Genomic DNA, 22,148 nt, shown 5'->3' on the forward strand with positions numbered 1-22,148 from the left:
CTCTCCCAACCTCAGGGATTTGGGAGCTCAGTGGTGCCTGGAGATGCTGCAGGTGAACCCTGGGCCCTCTGCCTGCCCCCCATCCTCCCCTCTGAGCCAGTGCTGGAACTCACCTCTGGATGGGACTGCACAGCAATTGGGAGACATTTAATTCCTCTTCTTTTTTTGTTCTAGATTCCAGAGATTTGCTAAAGGAATTTCCACAGCCTAAAAACTTGCTCAACAGCGTGATTGGCCGAGCCCTGGGCATTTCCCATGCCAGGGACAAGCTGGTGTACATCCACACTAACGGGCCAAGGAAAAAGGTAATCCTTGCTGCTGGGAGGGTGGGAAGGGAGCCACAGAACTGCTAATCCTGGAAGTAACTTCCCAGAGAAAATCATAGCAGAGTTTTAATTCCACTTAAAAGTTGAGTGATAATCTTTCAAACAAGAAATATTCTCAATTCTTCCTATTTTTCCTGATCTTCATGTGCTTTAAAGGTGTATAAGTGCAGGTGCTGTTCCTCTTTTTATGTGGATATTTTTATTTTAAGTGACTTGCTGTATCTGGCCTTTCTCAGCAGAAGGACACACAGTCTGTTCTTAAAGGTGTCCTACTACCTTAGAAAATTAAGATTTTAAAGCTGTATTTTAGCCCTTAGGACCCCTAGATTTGATTGTAAATTCCAAAGCCTCAAGTCCATTTGTGAGCAGAGGAGTTTCTTTGCAATGGAGGGAGGCTTCTAATAGTATTTAAGAGCAGAATGAAATGCAGCCTCTTTGTTTGTTTGGTAAATGAAGCAGAGGTGTTCCAAGCAAATTCCAGGTTTTCCAGGTAGTTTCAGCTGTCACTGTCAGTGGAGTTCCTGAGGCTCAAATCTGGGTCTGGGCTATGAACTGAGCAGGAATTCTTACCTAATGGTGCTCCATGGTCAAGGCTGTGCCTCCTCCTGTCACAGCAGCTCATTCCAGAGCTGAAAGCCCTTTCCAGCTGAAGTTTAGCTGTAAACTACATTCCAGGAAAAGACTCACTTCTGATGGCTTAACATTTTCCAATAACATTCTGTCTTAAAATTTCCCAGACAGTTTTTATTGCCACATCCTTTCTAAGCATCCCTGGATTTTAGGGGATACATTAGTAATGTTACTTCAGAGTTCTTCATTATTTGTATTTGTTTTTCTTGCTCTTTCTCAAGCAGTAGTGCAGTTTCCCAACCTAAATTTTGGAATACCATAGCCAGTGCCTCCTCCCTAAAATTTGGAGTACCCCAGGCAGTGCCTCATCACTTTAGTTTGTGTAATTGGTTCCCACTCTTGCCAGCACTTAAATAAATTAATGTGGAGAGTAACTTCAGATTAAAACAAAAAACTAAACCAGGAAAATGATAAAGGAGATAAAGGAGCCCTGGGAAAAAATGGAGGTTGGCTCACAAGAAAAAGCAACCCAGCAAATGTAGACAGAGGACAGGTGAGAGCCTGGAGAGTTCTTGTTGGATGTGAACAGGGGTTTGTGAGCACTTGGCCTTCCTGAGACACCTTTTTTCCCAGCAGGTCTGTGCTTTCCAGGCTGAGCCCGAGGCAAAACCCTCTGTGAGCCAGGTTCAGGGGCAGGAGGGCAGCCAGCCAGGTGCTGGGGAGTGAGGAGCCTGTGCTCCAGCCTTGGGGGATCCACTGCTGCCTTTCATCTGTGCTGCACAAGCAGGAGAGAATCCCCTGGGCATTTCCCTCTTGGAGCCTCGTGGCATCTGCAGGGCTGGGAGCTGAGCGAGCTCTTGATTTGGAGCAGTGCTTTGAGGAGGGCAAAGTTCAGCTCTCAGCATTCTCTGCCTCTGCAGGTTTTCTGTGCTCCCTTGCAGGAGCTGTGGTTCTGCCAGGGTTGGGCTGGAGCTGGGTGCTCCTGTGAGTGCTGGGGTGCCTGGGGGCTGAGGCACTCCTGTGCTGCTTCCATCGCAGGGAGGAAGCAGCTGGGAAGGGGGTGGAGAGGGGATCTGCTCCAGGGCATGCTCTGGCTGCTGCAGTGAGCAGAGGGACAGCCCTGGGATGGAATTGTTCTGTAATGTGCTCCTGGCCTCGTGCTGGACCTCAGCCCTGCAGCTCCTGTGGGGCTGTGGCACCCCTGTGCCCTGTTCAGCCTTTTCCTGCAGAGCTCCTGCAGTGGAGCTTCCCCTGAAGTGACCAAGGCAGTGCTTTGTTCAGTGTTCTTCTGTATTTCTCTTTGCCTGAGGTGCAGTTGGTTCCCCTGGAGGGACCAAGGCAGTGCTTTGTTCAGTGTTCTTCTTTTTGCCTGGAGTGCAGAGATGGGTGGAGTGGGTGTGCTCTGCTGGAGGGGAGAGCTTGCCCAGCTCACCCTGTGGCTCTCCTTGCCTTTCAGAAAGTCACTCTCCATATAAAGTGGCCCAAGAATGTGGAAGTGGAGGGCTATGGGACCAAGAAGATCGACGCGGAGCGGCAGGCGGCGGCTGCGGCGTGCCAGCTCTTCAAGGTGAGCCCTGCTGCTGCTGCCCTGCTGGCCAGGCTCACCCTGCCCTGTGCAGCCAGCCTGGCCTGCTCTTGGGAGCTTTCTCCTTGCCTGGGCACTCCCTTAGTGGGCCCCTCTGGTAGTCAGGGGTAGAGGGTAAACACCTGGGTCTGAATCCATTGAGCTTAAAATCCCACTTGCTGCAGGTAGTCCTGGTCCTTGTTCCTTTTGTCCTGGACCTTAATCAGCTCCTTAACATCTACAGCGAGCAGTTTCCCTCAGGTGGTCACTAACTCCCACTTCTGCCAGCACAGCTGGGTGTGTTTGCAGTTGTAGAACCTTCAGAACCTCCCGTTTCCTCTTCATCAAAGCCAGTGGGGCAATTACATGTAGTAATTTACTATTACTCTACAGTTATGCTTTGTTTGGCACTTATTTATGGCTGGAAATGGGTGTGTGCAGCCAGTATCAAACAGACATAGTAAAACTATAAAGGTCACTCTTGAAGGTGTTTTATAGCTGAGAAAAGATGCAGTTTTATCTCCAGCTCTGCCCCTGGTGGTTCTGTGTTACCTTGAGCGAGTCAGACTGATTTTGGAGTTTCCTGTTAATCTATTCAGTGGGAACAGGGATATCTCTGTGCTCAGGAGAGGATGCTGTGGATGCTCTGGCAGTGAGACAGCTTTTGATTTGCTTGTAGATCACAATGCTCTTTAAGGAAATAGCCAGCCTTCAGAAATTCAGGAGGACAGTGTGAAAACTCAGCTTCTTCAGCTGCTTAAGCTGATCCTCTAATTCTGTGATCAGCAAAACTTGTCTCACTCACTGACTTCATTTCACCTCACTCAGTCAGCATTCACTGGGAATATATCCTGGTTTTATCCTCTGTAGTCCAGTTCCCTGCTTTCTTTCAGACCCTGGAAGTTTTCAAAGGAAGGAAGATACCCTACTGATACATTTTCCCTGGATTTTGGAAATGGCTGAAGTGCATTTTAAAACTTAAACCAAAACCCAACCACCTAAAACCACAGATTGAATATGCAAAGCTTTCTTTGCCAGCTAAACTGGAGCCTGGCTGAAGACCCTTGTGATGAGAGGCCTTGTGTGATCACAGCTATAGAAAGAGCTACAAATGCTGCCTTAAAAAGTCATCAGTTCAAGAAAATTAATAGTGTCTAATTAGTGCAGAGAGTGAATAGAGAGGCTTTGACTAGAACAGCAAGCCAGGTGAAATTTGATGTCTTAGGCACTCCCACAGCACAAAATAATGCAGCTTTTTCTAATACGGGGCCATTAAATGGCCTAAAACTGTAACTTTTAATTATTAAAATTAAAGCTAGAACTTATTGCAGCAGTCTGGTAATTTTGAAATGGTGTGTGCTGCACTCTGGATATGTCTGGAGCTTCCTGCAAGGTTCAGTCCTGAATGGTGATGGTAGGAAAGCTTTTCGTTACTGCAGGTTTGCTCCAGAACCTGACAGGTTAGGGACATTTTCCTGCTGCTTGCACAAAGAACTGTTTCTGGGAAATGGAAGGAGATGAACCATTCCCTGAATTCTCAGCCTGTATTATCCCAGATTATGCCAGTTCAGACTAGCCTTCCCAGAAAGATGCATTTCCTGCTCCCAGGGTGCTTTCAAAACTTGAGTGCTAAATACAGCCAAGAGTTTGGTGGGCCAGGGTTTTCTGGGGTTTTACATTCTAAGGAGCTGTGTGGGGCAGAGAGCCGTACCCTGGGAAGGGAGGGAGGGAGGGCAGGGAGCAGATTCCCCTTGGGACAGAGCAGTGGTGGGGGAAGTTCAGATCTCCCACAGGTGCCTTTCCTCGCTCTGTCTTTGCTGGGGGAAGGATGGGGCCGCTCCTGCCCCATCCCCAGCAGGCTTGGGTGGGTTCCCAGAGCTGCCCTGTCTCCCTGCAGGGCTGGGGCTTGCTGGGCCCTCGGAACGAGCTCTTTGACGCCGCCAAGTACCGGCTGCTGGCCGAGCAGCTGGGCTGTCCCGACGAGCGCTGGTGCTCCGAGGGCAAGTGGCGCTCCAAGTCCGGGCCCTCCCTCGCCGACCTGTCCACCTGCTGGCGCCGCATGGAGCCCGACGACGCCATCCAGCCCATGGAGCAGGGCAGGATGCCCAAAGCCATGAGGAGGGAGGAGCTGGAGGAAGGGGAGCTGGAGGAGGGGGAGCTGGAGGAGGGGGAGCTGGAGGAGGAGGCCATCGATGTCTCGGACTACCTGCCCATGGCGCACCAGGATGCCCGCACCCCCGGCAGGGACGCCAGGTGGGTCTGCCTGGGAGTGCTGAGCCAGGGCAGGGGAAGGGAGGGTTATCCTGTGGCTGGGCAGGGCTGGAGATGGGCCAAAGGAATAGCGGGGCAGCCTGGTCTGGTAGCTGGCTGCCATCCAGGGAATGCACAGACTTGTTCCCTGCAGCTCTGCCCTCTGGAGACACTGCTGCCAGTCTTGTTACCTGCCTCATTCTTCTGTGCCTCAAGACATTTCCATCCCCAGAAGTGGTGCATGTGCACTTACACCAGGTTTTGACCACCTTGGTTTTGAGGGCGGTGTTAAATCTGCTCCCTTCCATCCCCATAGCTGCCTGCTTGACTTTATGAGCACAGATCTTGGATTTTTAATAGGCAGCAGCAGCAAGATCTGTAAGAGATATGGGTGATGATGGTTATTTCTGTGATGTGATTTTAAATTCAGAATTATTTATTAATTAAATCTGTTTCAATCTGTTGATTCCATCTGGTTTGTAGCCTTGGTGTAAAGGTTTGATCCCTCTGTAGTAGTTGGCTTTGCTGGTCTGGTTGGTTGTGACTGACAGATTTTAGTACCAAGGGACAACAGGACTCTGCCCATGACCAGAATTACCTGGGCTTTAACAGAATAGTTTCAGAGCTCAGTAGCACTCATGGAGTGAGCCAGGTCTGAGCACAAGTGGGCATTTGCACATCCAGCTCTGCTCTTGTCCCATGCAGCCGAGGAGGGGGTTCCATTGAAATGACAGACGACAACACTGCCATCCGTGCCCTGACGCAGTTCCCACTTCCCAAAAACCTCCTGGCCCAAGTGATTCAGATTGCAACCTCTTCCTCCACAGTCAAGGTAAGGTGCTGTCTGACCCCTGCCAGGGAGGAAGCTCAGGGGCTCCAACTGGAATCACTTTGGGTGCTTTCTTTGGGCAACAGAGCTGGGGAGAGGAGAAAGATAAAACTAGGCCTAGAGAAATCAGTGTGAACAGCAAAGGAAAGACTTTGTGATGAGAGCTGAGGGAATGTCTTAACAGAACCATGAGGAATGTTGCTCCTGAGGCCAGGGCAGTGGAGGAGCTGCTTTCTAAGGTTTCCCTTCCCCATACACCTGCAACAAGCACAAGTTTGTGTTGCCGGGAGCGATGTGTAACTTCTGTGCTGATAGAATCTTTCCACAGCTCCATTCTTACCTGTATCCGGTGATCCTCCTTCCCAGGATGTGTCACCCACCTCCCAGAGCTCGTGTGCTCAGCAGAAAGGAGCTGAGCTCCACCCTGAGGCTCTCAGGATGTTTCCCACAGTTGTCTGCTCTCACTTTGGCTTAGACAGTGCCTTGTGAGCTGGGAGGTGGAGTTCAGTGCTCCATTAAAAGAAAAATCCAACAAGTCCAGAAAAAAAACCCATGGTGAAAGGTCAGAGGGGCCACATAAGGATGGCTGAGGTCACTTTGTTGGTCCAGCTGGAGCAGAGCAGACTGAGGGCAGAGCTCAGCAGAGGCTGCAGCTCCTTGTGAAGGACAGCTCCAGTCTCTGCTCCCTCTGACAGGGACAGGATCCAGGGAACAGCTGGAGCTGGGCCAGGGCAGGTTTAGGTTGCAGATCAGGGAAGGGTCTTCCCCAGAGGGCACTGGGCACTGCCCAGGCTCCCCAGGGAACGGGCACAGCCCCAAGGCTGCCAGAGCTCCAGGAGCGTTTGGACACTGCTCCCAGGCACAGGGGGGGTTGTTGGGGTGTCTGGGCAGGGCCTGGGCAGGGCTGGCTGGTCCCTGCTGCCCCACAGAGCCCCTGCTGTTCTGCAGGAGTACATGCAGTTCCGCACGGTGGGCACCAAGACCAAGATCTGCAAGCTGACGCTGCGCTGGCCCTGCCCCATGACCTTCGCTGCCAAGGGCCGGCGCAAGGTGGAGGCTGAGAACAAGGCAGCAGCTCTGGCCTGCCAGAAGCTGAAGGTGAGTGCCCCTGGCTGCTGATCCCCTGGGATGTGCCTCTGGACACGGGCTCCTTCTGCCTCACTCACTGGCTTTGAGCCTGCCAGGGGATGCTGGAAATGTCCTGAGCTTTGGCTTGTGTAAGGGGCTAATGCTTAATAAACGTCTCTTTCCAAACCTTGGGATTCACAGCATGCCAGAATCACAGCAAGGGACTCAACAGGAGGGTTTGGCAGTCATGGCTGCTGTTCCTCTGATGGGTCTGTTTGAGACCTTGCAGGTGTAGTATCAGGACAGGTGGTTGGTTCTGGTGTGTCTGGTCCTCTAGAGCTGGGGTCATGTCTGGTTTCTTGCTGTGGCAAGAAAAGCAGGAATTGGTGGGTTTGGGATGGTAGGGAGTTGTCCTGTCCAAACATGAGATCCAAGTGCTCTGTATCCCAGCCCGTGGTGTGAGCAGCCTTAGACCTGATGGTGTTGTTTGCCTGTTCTCTGCAGAGCCTTGGCCTGGTGGACAAGAACAACAACCCCCTGAGCCATGCCATGTACAACATGACTTCCCTGAGGGAGCTGGGGGAGAACCAGAGGAAGCCCTGCCACATCAAAGTCCCTGAGGCCACCCTGCGCAAGATCGAGAACTACCTGAACCACGTAAGGCTCAGCCCCTGAGGATCCCCTGGGCCTGATCCCTTCTCACTTCGGGAATTGGATGTGTCTGACAGCTTCCTGTCAGAATGTTGGAATTCATGGTTTGACTGTTGCCACAAAACCTGATCACTCTCTGCTGCCCTTTGGGGAAGGAACTCTTCCTGAGCAGGGACCTTCCCTTTTGGAAGACCAGGATTCTTAAGGTTGAATCCAAAAGATGTGATTGATTAAAAGTTCAGCAACTTTCATCCCATGAACATCTGGGCCAATGCTTTGATTTGTGTTCTAGGCAATTCCTGACCTCTTGCTCCTTGTAGTTCTTCCTGTGGGACGTGGACTTCAGCTTTTTCTTTTGCCAAGACAGAATATTTCTGGCTTAGCCAAAAGCTTGTGTTTTGCTTAAGTTATGTGTCTGGGTGGTGGTGTAACTTGATAGTTTCCAAAAGTTGTCTTTGAAGGGCTGTTGCATTGCATTGCTGAAGTTACTGGTCTGTGCCTGTCAGTTCAGGCAGCAGCACTAATACCCCTCCTAAAATAGGGAATGCAGCAAGGAGCAGCCCAAATTAGTTCTCACTTTAAATAACCTCAGTTCAGAACAACACTGAGTTACCTAAGATCTGGGGAGACCTTGGCAGAGCCTTGGCCTAGCCAGACTGGCTGAGTCTGTTCCAGGCATTTGTTCCTTTCTGTCCTTCCGAGGACCTGCACTAACCTTGCTGTCCTTGCCTGCTTCCTCCCCCAGTACCCCGTGGACATCAGGGAGTCCAGGCCCCGCATTGCCGACGACATGATGAACCTGACCAAGGAGTCCGGTGCCATCAGCGACGCCATCACGGGGAAGACCTACATCCCCATGCTGGAAGCAGAGGAAGTGCGCCTTAGCCAGAACCTGCTGGCCCTCTGGAAAAGGAGAGGAGCCTCCTGGCAGGAGAGCCACCCGCTGCCGGTAGACCCCCACAAGGACACCATCCTGTCAGCCATCGAGCAGAACCCCGTGGTGGTGATCGCGGGGGACACGGGCTGCGGGAAGACCACGCGGATCCCGCAGCTGCTGCTGGAGCACTACATCCTGGAGGGCCGCGGCGCGCGCTGCAACGTGGTCATCACGCAGCCGCGCCGCATCAGCGCCATCTCGGTGGCGCAGCGCGTGGCGCAGGAGCTGGGGCCCAACATGAGGAAGAACGTGGGCTACCAGGTGCGGCTGGAGAGCAAGCCCCCTGCCCGGGGAGGGGCCCTGCTCTTCTGCACCGTGGGCATCCTGCTCAGGAAGCTGCAGGGCAACCCCAGCCTGGAGGGCGTCAGCCACGTGGTGGTGGACGAGGTGCACGAGCGGGACGTGAACACGGATTTCCTGCTCATCCTGCTCAAAGGCATCCAGAAGCTGAACCCCGACCTGCGCCTGGTGCTCATGAGCGCCACGGGCGACAACCAGCGCTTCTCGCACTACTTTGGGGACTGCCCCGTGGTCAAGGTGCCGGGCTTCATGTACCCGGTGAAGGAATACTACCTGGAGGAGATCCTGGCCAAGCTGGGCCGGCACCGGCACCGGCACTATGAGATCAAGGTGGGTGTGCAGCGAGGGGGGGCTGTCCCTGTGGATGGGACACCGGCTTCTGGCCTGTCAGCGGGGGGACAGTCTGGGCCTGGGACTGCTCCTGCTTCCCTGTGGCTGTTGGACATTTGCTCAGCTTTATTTAACTCCATGCCAGTCCTCCTGAGGTGAAATCAGCTTAGTAGAACCCCAGAGTATTTTGATTAAATTATGCATAAAGATGACTTTGCATTGGGGTCAAGTTGCTTTTGTCTCCCTTTAATGGGAAGTTTGATGTTTGAGTAGGCTGAGAGCTCCTTGCTGTGTGTACATAGCCACAGAGTTGAATGTTTGCACACCCTAGGCAAGCCTGGCCCAGGACTGGGATGGTTGTGGCTTCCAGCACTGTTACCTCAGTGCTCACCGTCCTGCATGACTGAATCCCTGACTGCTGCTTTTTGCAGCTGCTCTGGCCCTCTGGAAAATGCCCTCCAGACGTGTGCAGTGCTCTGGGTAATCCTACACCAGTGATGGGTCATGGCGTCACACAGTCAGAGGTTGGCCAGCGTCTGGGTCTCCAGACGTTTTCTGGTCCAACCAGCTGGTCTGGAGTTTGTCAGCTCATTTTTCCAGCCTGGAGAGATCCCTCCCTGTGGCTGAGCAAGTGTCTGGAGTATCAGCCACCTCTCCCAGTCCTGGATCATCAGCAAACTTGCTTGGGGTATCCCATTGCCCCCAGGGCATTCTTCCTGTTTCTGTTGTGGCAGGGATTTTATCTGAGCTTTAATAGTCTGTTCCAAATTCCTGAGAGCTACAGAAGCTCCTGCTCAGAGCCTGATGCATTTGAACTCCCAGGTGCATGTGGCAGTTTTGTCCACAAAAGTCTCGTGGCAGTTCTGTTGCTTGTGAGTGCTGTTCAGCAGAGGTGCACAGATCTGGACATTGGGAAGGGACTGTGCATTCTCTCTGCACAGCCGGGACACTGGCAACCCTTGTGACCAGAGCAGGCTGCAGATGGAGCCCAGAGCAGGCTCCTGGCTCCAGGTCCTGGGCAGGCTGTCCAAACGAGGCCTTGCTGCCTGCAGAGGGTGCTGTGAGTGCCCCTGTGCTGTGCTGACGCCCCCTGAGCCCCTGTCCTGTCCTTCCCAGCAATCTGATGATGAGTGTGTCCTGGACCTTGACCTGATCACCGACCTCGTGCTGCAGATCGATGCCCACGGAGAGCCAGGTGGGTCCTGCCTCGCCCTGAGCTCTTCCTCTGCTGGGGGGAAGGAAAGGGAGCCCCTCCAGAGCCTTTGCAGAGCCACCACAATGTGAGCCTTTAGCTAAGACAGGATTATAGGAAATCAGGGCAACCCCGACAAATGGAGTAATGACGAGGAGGACTTTATTGATATCAGAAGGTTAATTAATTACTCTGTTATATTAATTAATTACTTTATTATATTATATTATTTTATACTATATTACAGTGAATCTGTGTAAGTGTTTAACTCTACTGGCTAGAATTTTGTGACTGTCTCTTGACCAACAGTCTGGATACGCACTTGGCCCTGATAGGCCAAGGAAACAAAACACTATCACTTTGGGTAAACAATCTCTATATTGCATTCTACTTTGGCACAACACAGGTGCAGTAAATGAGATGAGAATTGTTTTCTCTCTTTCTCTGAAGTTCCTCGCTGTGCTTCCTAGAAAATGTCCTTAAGAAGTTGTGCTTTGCTTTTCTCTGTAAAGAGAAATGTAGCTGCACAGGGTTGGACTCCTCAGTGTCCTGGGCAGCTGTTCCAAGCTGTGCTCTAGCACTGGGAACCTTGTGCTGCATAATTACCTTTTCTGTTGGAGCCCCATCCCTGTCAAATACCCTTGCCTGGACATGATGTGTTTGGGAACAAGGCAGGACTCTCAGGTGACTTGAAGAGATTTAAGTGTTTCAAAGCTCGTGGGTATTCACTGTCAGACTCGAGGTAGCCTGGTAGCTTTCTGCCCCAGGAATGTGTGTCTCCAGCTGGGGAAGAGCACTTGGATTTAGAGGCTGTGAGTTCTTAGCTGCTGTGTGTTGCAGGTGGGATCCTGTGCTTCCTCCCTGGCTGGCAGGAGATCAAAGGGGTGCAGCAGCGGCTGCTGGAGATGCTGGGCTCGCAGAACAGCCGCTACCTCGTCTTGCCAGGTGAGAGGGCAGGGCCAGCCCCTTCTTCCCAGGGTTTGGGACAGTCTGGGCCACTTGGCTTCATGTGCCCCTGCAGTTTTGCTCTGCTGCAGAGCCAGTGAGCTTTGATGTCCCAGCTGTGTGATGGTGTGTGGTAAGTGTGAGTAACTCCTCCTAGCAGAGGCTGAGTAACTCCTGCGTATGATCAAAGAGAGTGGCTTCCCATTTGCCTCCAGCAATTTGGAATTAGGCAAGGGGAAAGCAGCTCAGTTCTGCACTGCTGTAGCTGCCTGCTGAGCCTGCCCAGGAAAGATCTCAGGACCTGTTCTGTGGGATGCAGGTGGACTCTGGAGCTGAGCTTTGATCAGTGAATTTAACATTCCTTGCCCCAGGAGGAAATTTACAACAAAAGCTAGCTTTGCTCCGCAAAGCTCTTAAGGGTTTTGGTATTTTTTTGGGTTTTTTTGGGCAGCTCTGCCTATTCAGTGTCAAACCAGGCCCGGCAGGAGCAGAGCTTGGAGCAGCTGGGCTGTTAATGAGTGCAGGTGTAGTTTGGTGGAAGGTGCCTGCTGTCCTCTGCCCTGCTGTGCTCTGCCAGGAATTCCTGTGTGGTGCTGAGCTGTGGCAAGGATACAGGACAGCCATGGGCCCTCCATGAGAACCCCTTCTGACAGAGTGGGCCCATGGGCAGTGAGAATCCCTGCCCCAAGGGACTTTGAGGAGGGGCAGCTGCAGAACTGGACTGTGGGAGGGAGTGGGATTTCTGCCAGGGATATTCCTGGGGTGCCACCAGGCTCTGGGACAGGAGGTGAGCAGAGCTCCTGCTGCTGCTGAGCACAGGTTGAAGCTACGGAAGTGAGGCCTTCCCAAATGACTTGTGGGAAGTTTTTCCTGGGGTCTGGCTGGCAGGAAGCTGCTGGCTGTGCCCGCTGGCAGCTGGTGTCCCCATTTCTGAGAGAGGTGACAGTACAAGGAGAGGCTCAGCTGGGCGGGTGTGACTGTGGTTTGGTTTCCCAGTGCACTCCAACATCCCCATGATGGATCAGCAGAACATCTTCCAGAGGCCTCCACCAGGTGTCAGGAAGATCGTCCTGGCCACCAACATCGCGGAGACCTCCATCACCATCAACGACATCGTGCACGTGGTGGACAGCGGCACGCACAAGGAGGAGCGCTACGACCTCAAGACCAAGGTACTGCTGCCGTGCTGCCCCTGCCCCCCTGGGACACACACTCTGCAGCACAGGGCTGTGCTCAGAGCAGGATCTGAGTGCCAGTAATGGCATGATGGAGCTGCTTCCCATTCGGCCCCTGGGGCACAGGCGTTGTGTTGTTTATGGAGAATGACTCCTTGTCAGCATTTGCTGTGTTCAAGCTCTGGGCCAGGCTCCCCATCAAATTCTGAGTTTTTTTCCAACAAATTTAAGGCAAATCCTACCTCCTTCTCAACTCTTTTACTATAGAGCACCGTAGGTTCTCTGTTTTGCTTTCAACTTTTTTCTATGATTTCATCAAAAACCTCTTGCTGGCCCTCTCAGGGCAGCCCTGACCTGTTAGACCCTGCTCTTGTTTGCAGTTCTCCTGGCCCAGTCCCTGTTCCTCACCTTTCTGAGGGGGATCTGCTGCCCCCTGGCCTGTTCCTGGCAGTGCTGGGCCCTGAGCCTGGGAAAGGCTCTTGTTTGTACACCTTAGCAACAAAGTGAAGGCAACTGTGCTGCTGTTGCTGTTGGGAAAAGGAATTGTGGCACCATCCCTCTGCCCCTGTTGTAGAACATCATCTCCCAGGGCTGTTCACACCTTGGAGCAGTTCTGGTTTAAACCCAGCCCTTTGGTGTTTGCCCAGTTTTATCCCAGTTCAGAATGCAGACCCCGAGGCAGGGCTGGGATGGGATGGGGAGCCCCGGGATGGGACAGGGACAAGTGTCCAGCAGGTGGCATCTGAGTCCCATCCATGCAGCCAAGCTGCTGCTGGACAGAGATCAGCACTGCATGAGGCAGGAGAGTGGGAAAGGCTTCCCTGGCCCTTTGGGACCATTCATCAGTTGTGAGAGTCTGAGTTCTCTTGGCTGGGTGGAAAGATGGAAAAGGGAGGGACTTTGGGTATGGGCCTGGAGTGACAGGACAAGAGGGAATGGCTTCCACTGCCAGAGGGCAGGGTTAGATGGGATACTGGGAAGGAATCCTTGGCTGTGAGGGTGGGGAGGGGCTGGGATGGATTTTCCAGAGCAGCTGTGGCTGCCCCTGGATCCCTGGCAGTGCCCAAGGCCAGGCTGGACAGGGCTTGGAGCAGCCCGGGACAGTGGGAGGTGTCCCTGCCATGGCAGGGCACAACAGGATGGGCTTTAAGGTCCCTTCCAGCCCAGAGCAGGCTGGGGTTCTGTGCTGTGAGCAGGTGAGCTGTGGGAGGGCTCACCCTCTGCTGTCCCCACAGGTGTCCTGCCTGGAGACCGTGTGGGTGTCCAAGTCCAACGTGGTGCAGCGGCGCGGGCGCGCCGGGCGCTGCCAGTCGGGCTTTGCCTACCACCTGTTCCCGCGCAGCCGCCTGGACAAGATGCCCACGTACCAGGTGCCCGAGATCCTGCGCACGCCCCTGGAGAACCTGGTGGTGCAGGCCAAGATCCACATGCCAGAGAAAACGGTGAGCAGGCCCTGGCTGCGGGCACTGAGAGGGTTTGTGGAGCCCCAGGGGCAGGAGTGGGCAGAACCCAGAGTGCTGATGGCTTGAGTTTGTGCTTTGCTCAACATGGTGCTGTCCAGGGAAGTTCAGAGCAGGAAATCTCCCTGAGATCACAGAATGTGTCTGGAAGCTTGAAGGAATGGAGAGGGCTGACTCATATCCCTGGAGGCAGACAAAGAGGGAATTGTGCTGCAGTCTGGGTTCCTGAGGGCTCTCACAGCTGTATGGGAAACTGGTTCACTTTTTCCCTCTTCCCTTCCCCTGCTATGTTGCAGGCAGTTGAATTTCTCTCCAAGGCTCTGGACAGCCCTGACATCAAAGCTGTGGATGAAGCTGTGATCTTGCTGCAGGAGATTGGTGAGTTAATTCTGTGTCCTGGAAAAATGTTTGCTGTCTCGGCATGGGAATAGGACTTGGCTGCTGTGGGGCAGACTGGGCAGGATTGTCCTGGATGGGGATAGCAGTTGACAGTGACTTTCCCAAACCACATACCCTGTGCTGTTTTATTTCCCACACTACTTTGCTTAGAAATTGGGGATAACTTTCCAAGGTTTAAAAAATAAAGCGGAGGCTACAGAAGGAAGTGGTGATGTGGAGTTCAGAGGTGGGTGACAGAAGGAAAGGAAGTGGTGATCTCGAGTTCAGGGCTGGGGGAGAGAAGGAAGGGAAGTGGTGATCTGGAGTTCAGAGCTGGGCCTCGTGGATTGTCCTGTGGCTGTTTCTATGTCCTGAGCTCAGTGAGACCTCGGAGGTTCTGGGTGCTTACTGCAGGCCCCTGTGCCTCTTCTGGAGGTCACCCCAAGTCTTCCCAGCCCTGGCAGTTCCCCATCCCCAGTTTTGGCTGAGCTGATGGATGTGCCACGTGGGTGTCTCTCTGGCAGGAGTGCTGGACCAGCGGGAAGCGCTGACCACCCTGGGCAAGCGCCTGGCGCAGATCTCCACGGACCCTCGGCTGGCCAAGGCCATCGTGCTGGCCTCCATCTACCGCTGCCTGCACCCGCTGCTGGTCATCGTGTCGTGCCTGACGCGGGACCCCTTCAGCAGCAGCCTGCAGAACCGCGCCGAGGTGGACAAGGTGAGGAGCGGCCCCCCGGCACGGGGGCGCGGCTGGCGCGGGGGCTGCCCGTGGCTCAGCCGTGTCCCTGTCCCAGGCCAAGGCCGTGCTGAGCCGGGAGAGCGGCAGCGACCACCTGGCCTTCGTGCGGGCGGTGGCGGGCTGGGAGGAGGTGCTGCGGCGCAGGGACAGCCGCGCCAGGGACAACTACCTGCAGGACTACTACCTGTACGGGCCCAGCCTGCGCTTCATCAACGGTGAGTTCTGAGCCACCCTGCCCCTCCCTGGCCCGGGCGGGTGCTGTGCAGGGAGGGACACGGGGCACAAATGGGCTGTTCTGGGCTGGTGACTGTGGGACCAGGCGGGGGCTGGCTTTGGCCCAGGACAGGGCTCCTGTCCCAGCCCGGGCTGGTGCTGCCCTGCTCGGGTGACTCATTCCGTGGGGGAAAGGAGAGGGTGAATCTCATCGCTGGGGCTGTCTCCTCCCTCCAGGCCTTGTCAAGCAGTTCTCTGAGAACCTCTATGAAGCCTTCCTGGTGTCATCCCCGTCTGACTGTACCATGCCCTCGTCCGTGTGTAACCAGTACAGTGAGGAGGAGGAACTGGTCAAGGGTGTCCTCATGGCTGGGCTCTACCCCAACCTCATCCAGGTACTGCACTGCCATTGCTCTCTGGGGATGGCTGTCACAGCAGGTGGCACTGAAGTGCTGAGGTGCCAGAGAAGCTTCTGCTCTCTTGGGAGTGAGTGTCCAAGCCAGGCATCCTGCTCTGGGCTCCGGCCTGTGCTCCAGTGCTGTCCCTGATCCCCATTCACAAGGAGTGGCCGCCCCAGCTTGCGTTAGGTCCATGCTTAGGTTCTCATCACTGGGTTTGGGAGCCATTGAAGTGGCATTTTTCTCCTGTTTGCTGCCTGAGGTGGCATCTTCCTCCTTGTGTTGTCTGTGGTGGCACTGGGTGACTGCCAGGTGTGGTCACCCCAAGAACATTCCACTAACCCCTGGAGATCCTGGGAGTGCAGGGACATCATCCCCCTCCCCCTGTCAGAGGGGGGCTGTGGCTCTCAGGGCTGGCGCAGGTGTGTGACAGTCCCCTCCCGTGGCAGGTGAGACAAGGCAAGGTGACACGCCAGGGGAAGTTCAAGCCCAACAGTTACGCGTACCGGACCAAGGCCGGCACCGTGCTGCTGCACAAGTCCACCATCAACAGGTGGGTGATGGGGAGGGGTCCCGCGGGGCAGCGGCTGTGCCAGGGCCTGGCCAGGCTGACAGAGCTGCTCCTGCAGGGAGGCGTCCAAGCTCTACAGCCGCTGGCTCACCTACTTCATGGCCGTCAAGTCCAACGGCGGCGTCTTCGTGCGCGACTCGTCGCAGGTGCACCCGCTGGCCGTGCTGCTCATGACTGACACTGACATCCACGTGCGAGGTGAGTGCTCGGGTGCCCAGCCTGCTCCAGCTGCTCCCTGGGCCCAGTTCCTGCTTCCCAAGACTCTCGGGCTGGTCATGCATTGGTGGCAGGGCCATAGAGGCGATGGTTTATGAGCTGTTCCCAGCTGCTGCTCTGCAGGGAGACAAAGCCAGCCTTGGCAGGCTGAGCCTTAGGGCTGTGCCTGATCATCCTGGGGGAAGGAGCTGAGCTGGCAGGATCCCACTTGTCCCTGGGGATGTGTCTGTTCAGCCTGTGGGGTTTTGGCAGTGCTGTAGTCGGTCTCTAGCCCACGAGCACAGTAGGGCTATGCCATCAGTCACCTCCTGTGGGAAAGCAGGAGGATCCCAGTGTGTGCTCAGAGCTGCCTGGCTTTTGTGGAGCTGTCAGCCCAGACCGGCTCAAAGGAGTGTGGGGAGGAGCTGCCTCGGGGGCAGCAGAGGAGCCCCAGCAGCCCCGTTTTCCCCTCACACGCTCTCCTCCCCCCAAGATGACGGCTGGCGAGCGACGGTGTCCCTGACGGACAGCGACCTGCTGGTGCTGGAGGGGGACTCCTACACCATCCGCCTGCTGCGCGACTTCCGCGTGTCCCTCTCCAAGATGGTGGAGACGTGCCTGTGCTACGAGATGGCCGCGATCCCCGGGGACCTGCACCACCAGCACAGCCAACTGCTCGACATCCTGGTGGATCTGCTCAAGGGCCCTCCCGGCAGCTTCGGCTCGTAGGCAGAGCTGCAGCCTCGTGTGGGGACTTGTAATTTGTATAAAGATGTTCACAAATGTTTATTTAAATAAAGTTCTATTTATCCCTTGTGAAGTCATCTCTCTCCATCCTAGAAGATTAATGTTGTCTGAATCTCCTGCTGTCGGCTCCGTGCATGGTCACCGTGTGGGAAGAGCAGCGCAGTCCCGCCGGGAATGGACTGGGAGTGCCGACGGACCCCGGCTCGTGGACGCCCACCCGCCTCCTCCGCCCGTCCCTGACCGGGAGCAAGGCCACGGCTGCTGCGGGCCCTCCTCTGCCCCCTCCCCACGGGGCCAGAGCTGCTCCGGGCCCAAGAGGAGCACGGATGTCCCGGCTGTGCCAGGATGGTGGATGCAGCAGCTCCGGCAGGGAGGGGATCGCTCGTTGTTGTCTCTCCGCTCTCCGCATGGAGGAAGCCCCGAAAGCGCCGGATGGAGAGGAATTCCACGCGGGATCCGAGGGGCCCTGCCAGCCCCGGCACAGTCGTGGCGTCTGAGTGTGAGATGTGACTCGTCCTTCCCAACCTGCCTGTACTTCTCGTCCTCTTGCGTTGTTCCTATGATTTTTTTTTAAATTCCTGTTCTCCCCACGTGGAGGAGGCCGGATCCCTGTCCCTTGTGCAACACAGGACGTGATTGTAGCTGCCAGGCTGCCTGTGAGCGCCGCTCCTGCGGGAAGCCAGGAGCAGAGGCACAAAACCATTTGTTTTCTATGAACAGGGACCATATTTCTGTGGAAGGAGGATTGCGACAGGCACAGCACTCACTGAGGAATCTGGAGTTTAATCCCAGCTTTGCCTTGGATTCTCTGTCCGAAGAAGACAGTGACCTACCTCACAGGGCTGTTGTGAGGGTCGGGGTTTGTAATGGGAGCCCTCGGGCCCAGGGCTGTGCCCCCGGGCCCGGGCTCCTTTCTTTTTATTCCCATTTCTTACGCTCTTTGTACCTGCAGCCGGGAATGGGAGCGAGGCCGTTTCCATGGCACAGGGGCTCCTGCCCCGGGGCCACCCTTTGGTTCTCCCAGTTCTACCATTTACGTTCCTGCTCATGGGCTTTAGGGCACCGTGGCTGTGCCAGCACAAGGCCCGGGGGGCCCTTCCCAGGCCCCGCTGCCCCCGGCCGAGGGGGGCCCTTGGAGTCCTGCAGCCTGGGGTCACTCCAAACTGCTCATCTTCATTTCACTTGCTTGAGGTTGTCACTATTATTTGACCAGTGTTTGTTTCTTTTGGCCTGTATAATGGGCAGTATGGTTTTCCCTTCCAGCAGGTTTAAAAAAAAAAGAAAAAAAATACAAAAAAAAAAAAAGACTAAGCTATTGTCTAAATGGTTCCGAACTAGTGTGATATTGGGATACTTCCGTGGCTGTTATGTGATACTGGATCTTTTTACAACATAGATAAAGACAATAAAAAGGGATAGAGTAGGAACTGCCTCTGTCCTCTTCATTCTTTTTTTCCTTTTTTTCCTTTTTTTTTCCCCTGCAAAGGTTGGAATTTTGTGCTTTTCCCTGGGTAGGGAAGAGCAGCAACAGCTGCCTCTCTGCTGGGAGAGGTGCAGAGCTGCCCTGGGGCAGTGAGGGGCTGCAGGGCCATGCTGTGCCCCCATGCCAACCCCAGCCACACTGAGGGGATAGGGGGCTGGCACTGAGGGAGGGCGGCTGGGGGGACACATCCTGGTGCTGCTGGTGCCTGGAGAAACCAGCCCAGCGTGTGCCAGAGGTGCCCACGCGTGAGGAGGCCAACCCAGGCTGTCCTAGAGCTGTCCACGCGTGAGGAGGCCAAGCCAGGCTGTCCCAGTGCTCTCGAGTGTGAGGAGGCCAGCCCAGGCTGTCCCAGTGCTCCCGTGGCTGGGGCAGCTGAGGGTCAATGGGGCTGAGGCTGTTTCCACAGCAGTGCTCAAAGAGGGCACAGGAGCAGCTGCTCCAGGCACGGGGACCTGCAATTTGGGTCACAATCCTGTTTAGGGTCTCAGGTCACGTCCAAGCCAGGATGGGAAACCTTTATCTGTGTGAGTGGCCGGGGGCACCTCCTGGTACCTCTGGCTGTGCCAGCTGTGCCATGGGCACTGAGGCTCCCACAGGGCCCATGTCGCCCAAAGCCCTGTCCCCTCTGAGCCCAGGCTTGCGGAGCAAAGCCAGGGATGGGAGTTCTCCTGTGGCTGAAATCAAACACCCAAGTTCCTTCAGCCCCTTCCTTTGACATCCCCACATCAGGAGCCCCAGGCTGTGCCGGTGCCCCCCGCCCAGCCCTCCCGCCCCACAGATCCACAGCAGCCTGAGGAGGAACATCTAGAAGCTTTATTTCAACCCTTTACAATAGTAAGAATCACAACATCAAGTCAGGAAATGTTGCTAAGGAGACGACGCTCGTACAGCCCCCGGGGTGGGGAGACACAAAGGCAGAAGCAACCGCTGGGCTCCCCCCTGAGCTGCTGCCTCACACCGAGCACTGATCTCCCCTCACAGCCCCCGCCTCCCCACCACGGTGCAGGGACCGCGGAGTCCCCCCTCCTCGGGCACGCCCTGCAGAATAATCCAATAATCCTATGACACAAAATAATAATAACACGTCACATTTAGAGAACACGTCACGCGCTGCTCGCGCCTCACAACAGCCCGGTGAGGTAAAATTGAATCCCCCCCACCTTTGCAGATGGGGAAACTGAGGCAGAGAGGTTGAGTGGCTTCCCGAGGGAGCCGAGGGCCGGGATCGCCCTCCGGGGCGCTGCCCCGAGCCCTCGTGCCCGGCCGCACGCCCCAGCCCGCGGTCACTGCGCTCGCTCCTTGGTGCTCTGCGTGAGGGAGAGCGGGGGCTGCGGGCGGCCGGGCGGGGACGGCGAGGGGCGCTGCGGCCTCGTGTGTGATCTCGGCCGGCGGGACCCGTGCGAGGAGGGCGGAAGGTGAGCGCTGCCAGGCTGGGGCTCAGGCGGGGAGGGAGGAGGGAGAGCCGGAGCCCCTCAGAGCCCTTTCCATGCTGCTGCTGCTGCTGCTGCCGCCCGGAGCCTCCTCTGCCCCACCCGCCGGCTCCGCGGGCCACGAGGCCTTGGGGACATTACCCCTCAGCCTGGAGGCCGCTCAGCCCCTTGGGGGATATTTCCCCTCAGCCTGGAGGTCACTCGGCCTTGGGGGATATTTCCCCTCAGCCTGGAGGCGACTCAGCCTTGAGGGACATTTCCCCTCGGCCTGGAGGCCGCTCGGCCTCGGGGACATTTCTCCAAGCCTCGAGGCTGCTGAGCCCCAGCGCGGCCGCTCGGCCTCAGCGAGGCCTCGGCTCCGCGGGGACTCGGCCCTGCCCTCAGGGGAGGCCCCGTCACCCCAAGGACGCCACCGACACCAAGCTCCAAGAAAAGTAGGAATTCTGCCTAGACACGAACACGTGAGGCCCGGGGCCCCTCTCACACACCACACTACGCGGGGACAGCGCGAGGGGCAGCGTAGAAAACTACATTCAGTTTGCGGCCGGGAGCCGAGCGGGAGCCACGCTGGGGCGGCCGCGGCCTCGAGCCCACCAACTCGGTTACTCGAATGTTGCTGTTTAACAGTACAAAAAGCCCAAAGAACTGTGGATGCCACTGATATGCCGAGAGGCGTCGGGCTCCGGCTGCTGCCGGCCGGGGAAGGCTCCGGCCGCCCGGAGGAAGCGCGGCCCCGCCGGGGTGGAGCTCGCACCCGGCCCCGCCGCTTCCCCCAGCCCTGCGGCAGCTCAGCCCCTCCAGAGCGCCGCTCCTCGCCCTGAGCTCTGCAAAGGCCTTTGCCGAGCATCCTGCCCGGAGCCAGCCACCAGCCTGGCCCCGCTCAGCCCCTGCCCAGCCCACAGTGCCCCCAGTGCGGCCAAAGGCAGGACCCCCGGCGCCAGCTCGGGACAGGAACGTGTACATTCAACTTGCATCTCATTCAGAGCTCAGCTCCTGTTTCCCCCCGGATTCGCTGCCTCCAGCCCTCGATGGAGCCACCGGCGCCCGCAGCCCCTTCCCCAGCAGCGTTAAGGTCTCAGCACTACCCAGCTCATCCCACCTCTCCAGACAGGAAACTAAAGTCATTCCCACCACACACGGCTCCTTCCCAGCCTAGCAATATGTACAGCCGCTTCCTCAAAGTTAAAAAAGAAATCCGTATTAAAACTGAAGCTGTCCTAGAAACACCACGGCAAACTAGTGTATCTGGATTTAGTTCATCAGCTAAACACAGGCACAACAAGTGTTAGAGAAGTGGCACAGAAGCACGGGCCGGGGGTGAGCTGGGCCGGGGTTTGGGCAGGGACAGCCTGGGCACCGCACGCAGCCACCGCGCCCGGCCAGGGCCGCCCGGCGCTCGGGGAATCATCGGGAATCGGAGAAAAGCAGTGCAGGGAGGTGACTCACTGTCCCTTTGCAGCGGGGCAGGGCTGTTTGCTTTTTGCAATCTCAGAAGATAAAGTGCAATGTTGCCACTTGCTTTCCTCCTGCAGTCCCCGAACCGGGACCGGCTGCTTCCCTTTGCCCGGGGCCTCACCTGGGCACCCTGGGAATACCATCCTGAGGGACCCCGGGAATGTCATCCTGGGGCATCCCAGGGAATCTCATCCCGGGGCATCCCAGGCCACCATCCCTGGGGTGCCCCAGGAAGAGCAGCAAGAGGAACAAGACATCTCAGCCTGCACCTCCTCTTTGGTTGCCCCGCACATCTCCGGCTGCCGCCAGCTCACAAACGCTGCTCCCAGCGCCCCTCCCGGCCGGTGAGCCTGGAGCTCGGCTCCAGCCCTGCCGAGGCCACCCCGGCTGGTCACAGGCTGGGAACAGAGGCTCCAGGCTCACCGTCCTGCCGAGGGGCTCACCCTGCTCCTCTCCTCTCCTAATTCTCCCTCAATTCAAGTGTTGGAAAAAAAAAATCGACCAAAGCAAAGGCAAGGCTGCCAAGCTGAAGCTGGTGTGTAGAATTTAGCAGTAAAGAAAGAAGGAAGCGTCACGGGAGGGCAGTGATATATACCGGCACACGGGGATCGAGCAGGGCTCCGGGGAGCGGGGCCGGCTCCAGCTCCTCCTCCGGGAACGCCGGGGACACAGGGACACACAGGGAGGGCACGGAGCGACGGCGCGGCCGCCTGCCCCGCTGGGGTCACAGGGATGCGGAGGGGAGTGGGGAGGTGGGGAGGAGGAGGAGGAGGAAAAGGAGGAGGAGAAGGAGGAGGAAGACGAAGGGAAGCACTGGGAGGTCTCTGGGTATATATAACCGCCCCTTTCAGGTGCAAATCTGCATCGTTTAAATTTGTTATCAGATGAAAAAGCACTTATGAAACTACCAGACGACTTTGATGCAAACTAGTACATTTTAAT

At 56.2% G+C, this 22,148-nt stretch overlaps 1 protein-coding gene across 3 annotated transcripts in view; it reads left to right on the top strand.

Moving 5' to 3' along the window:
- DHX30 (DExH-box helicase 30) overlaps positions 1-18,235 on the top strand; it is a 31,704-nt gene extending 13,469 nt beyond the window's left edge. For all 3 annotated transcript variants that reach the window (XM_058809644.1, XM_058809627.1, XM_058809635.1), the window contains 18 exons: positions 175-305; positions 2,353-2,463; positions 4,358-4,713; positions 5,416-5,542; positions 6,488-6,637; positions 7,112-7,264; positions 8,004-8,825; positions 9,942-10,020; positions 10,858-10,962; positions 11,959-12,134; positions 13,373-13,579; positions 13,894-13,975; positions 14,500-14,693; positions 14,770-14,929; positions 15,165-15,322; positions 15,775-15,878; positions 15,955-16,094; positions 16,585-18,235. In XM_058809644.1, coding sequence (XP_058665627.1) covers positions 175-305; positions 2,353-2,463; positions 4,358-4,713; positions 5,416-5,542; positions 6,488-6,637; positions 7,112-7,264; positions 8,004-8,825; positions 9,942-10,020; positions 10,858-10,962; positions 11,959-12,134; positions 13,373-13,579; positions 13,894-13,975; positions 14,500-14,693; positions 14,770-14,929; positions 15,165-15,322; positions 15,775-15,878; positions 15,955-16,094; positions 16,585-16,820 — 3,491 coding nt within the window. In that variant the 3' untranslated portion in view covers positions 16,821-18,235. The remainder of the gene's footprint in view (positions 1-174; positions 306-2,352; positions 2,464-4,357; positions 4,714-5,415; positions 5,543-6,487; positions 6,638-7,111; positions 7,265-8,003; positions 8,826-9,941; positions 10,021-10,857; positions 10,963-11,958; positions 12,135-13,372; positions 13,580-13,893; positions 13,976-14,499; positions 14,694-14,769; positions 14,930-15,164; positions 15,323-15,774; positions 15,879-15,954; positions 16,095-16,584) is intronic.
- The last annotated feature ends 3,913 nt before the right edge of the window (positions 18,236-22,148 follow it).

The sequence above is a fragment of the Ammospiza caudacuta genome, chromosome 1 (genome assembly GCF_027887145.1).
Source record: "Ammospiza caudacuta isolate bAmmCau1 chromosome 1, bAmmCau1.pri, whole genome shotgun sequence".
In the NCBI taxonomy this organism is placed as follows: domain Eukaryota; kingdom Metazoa; phylum Chordata; class Aves; order Passeriformes; family Passerellidae; genus Ammospiza; species Ammospiza caudacuta.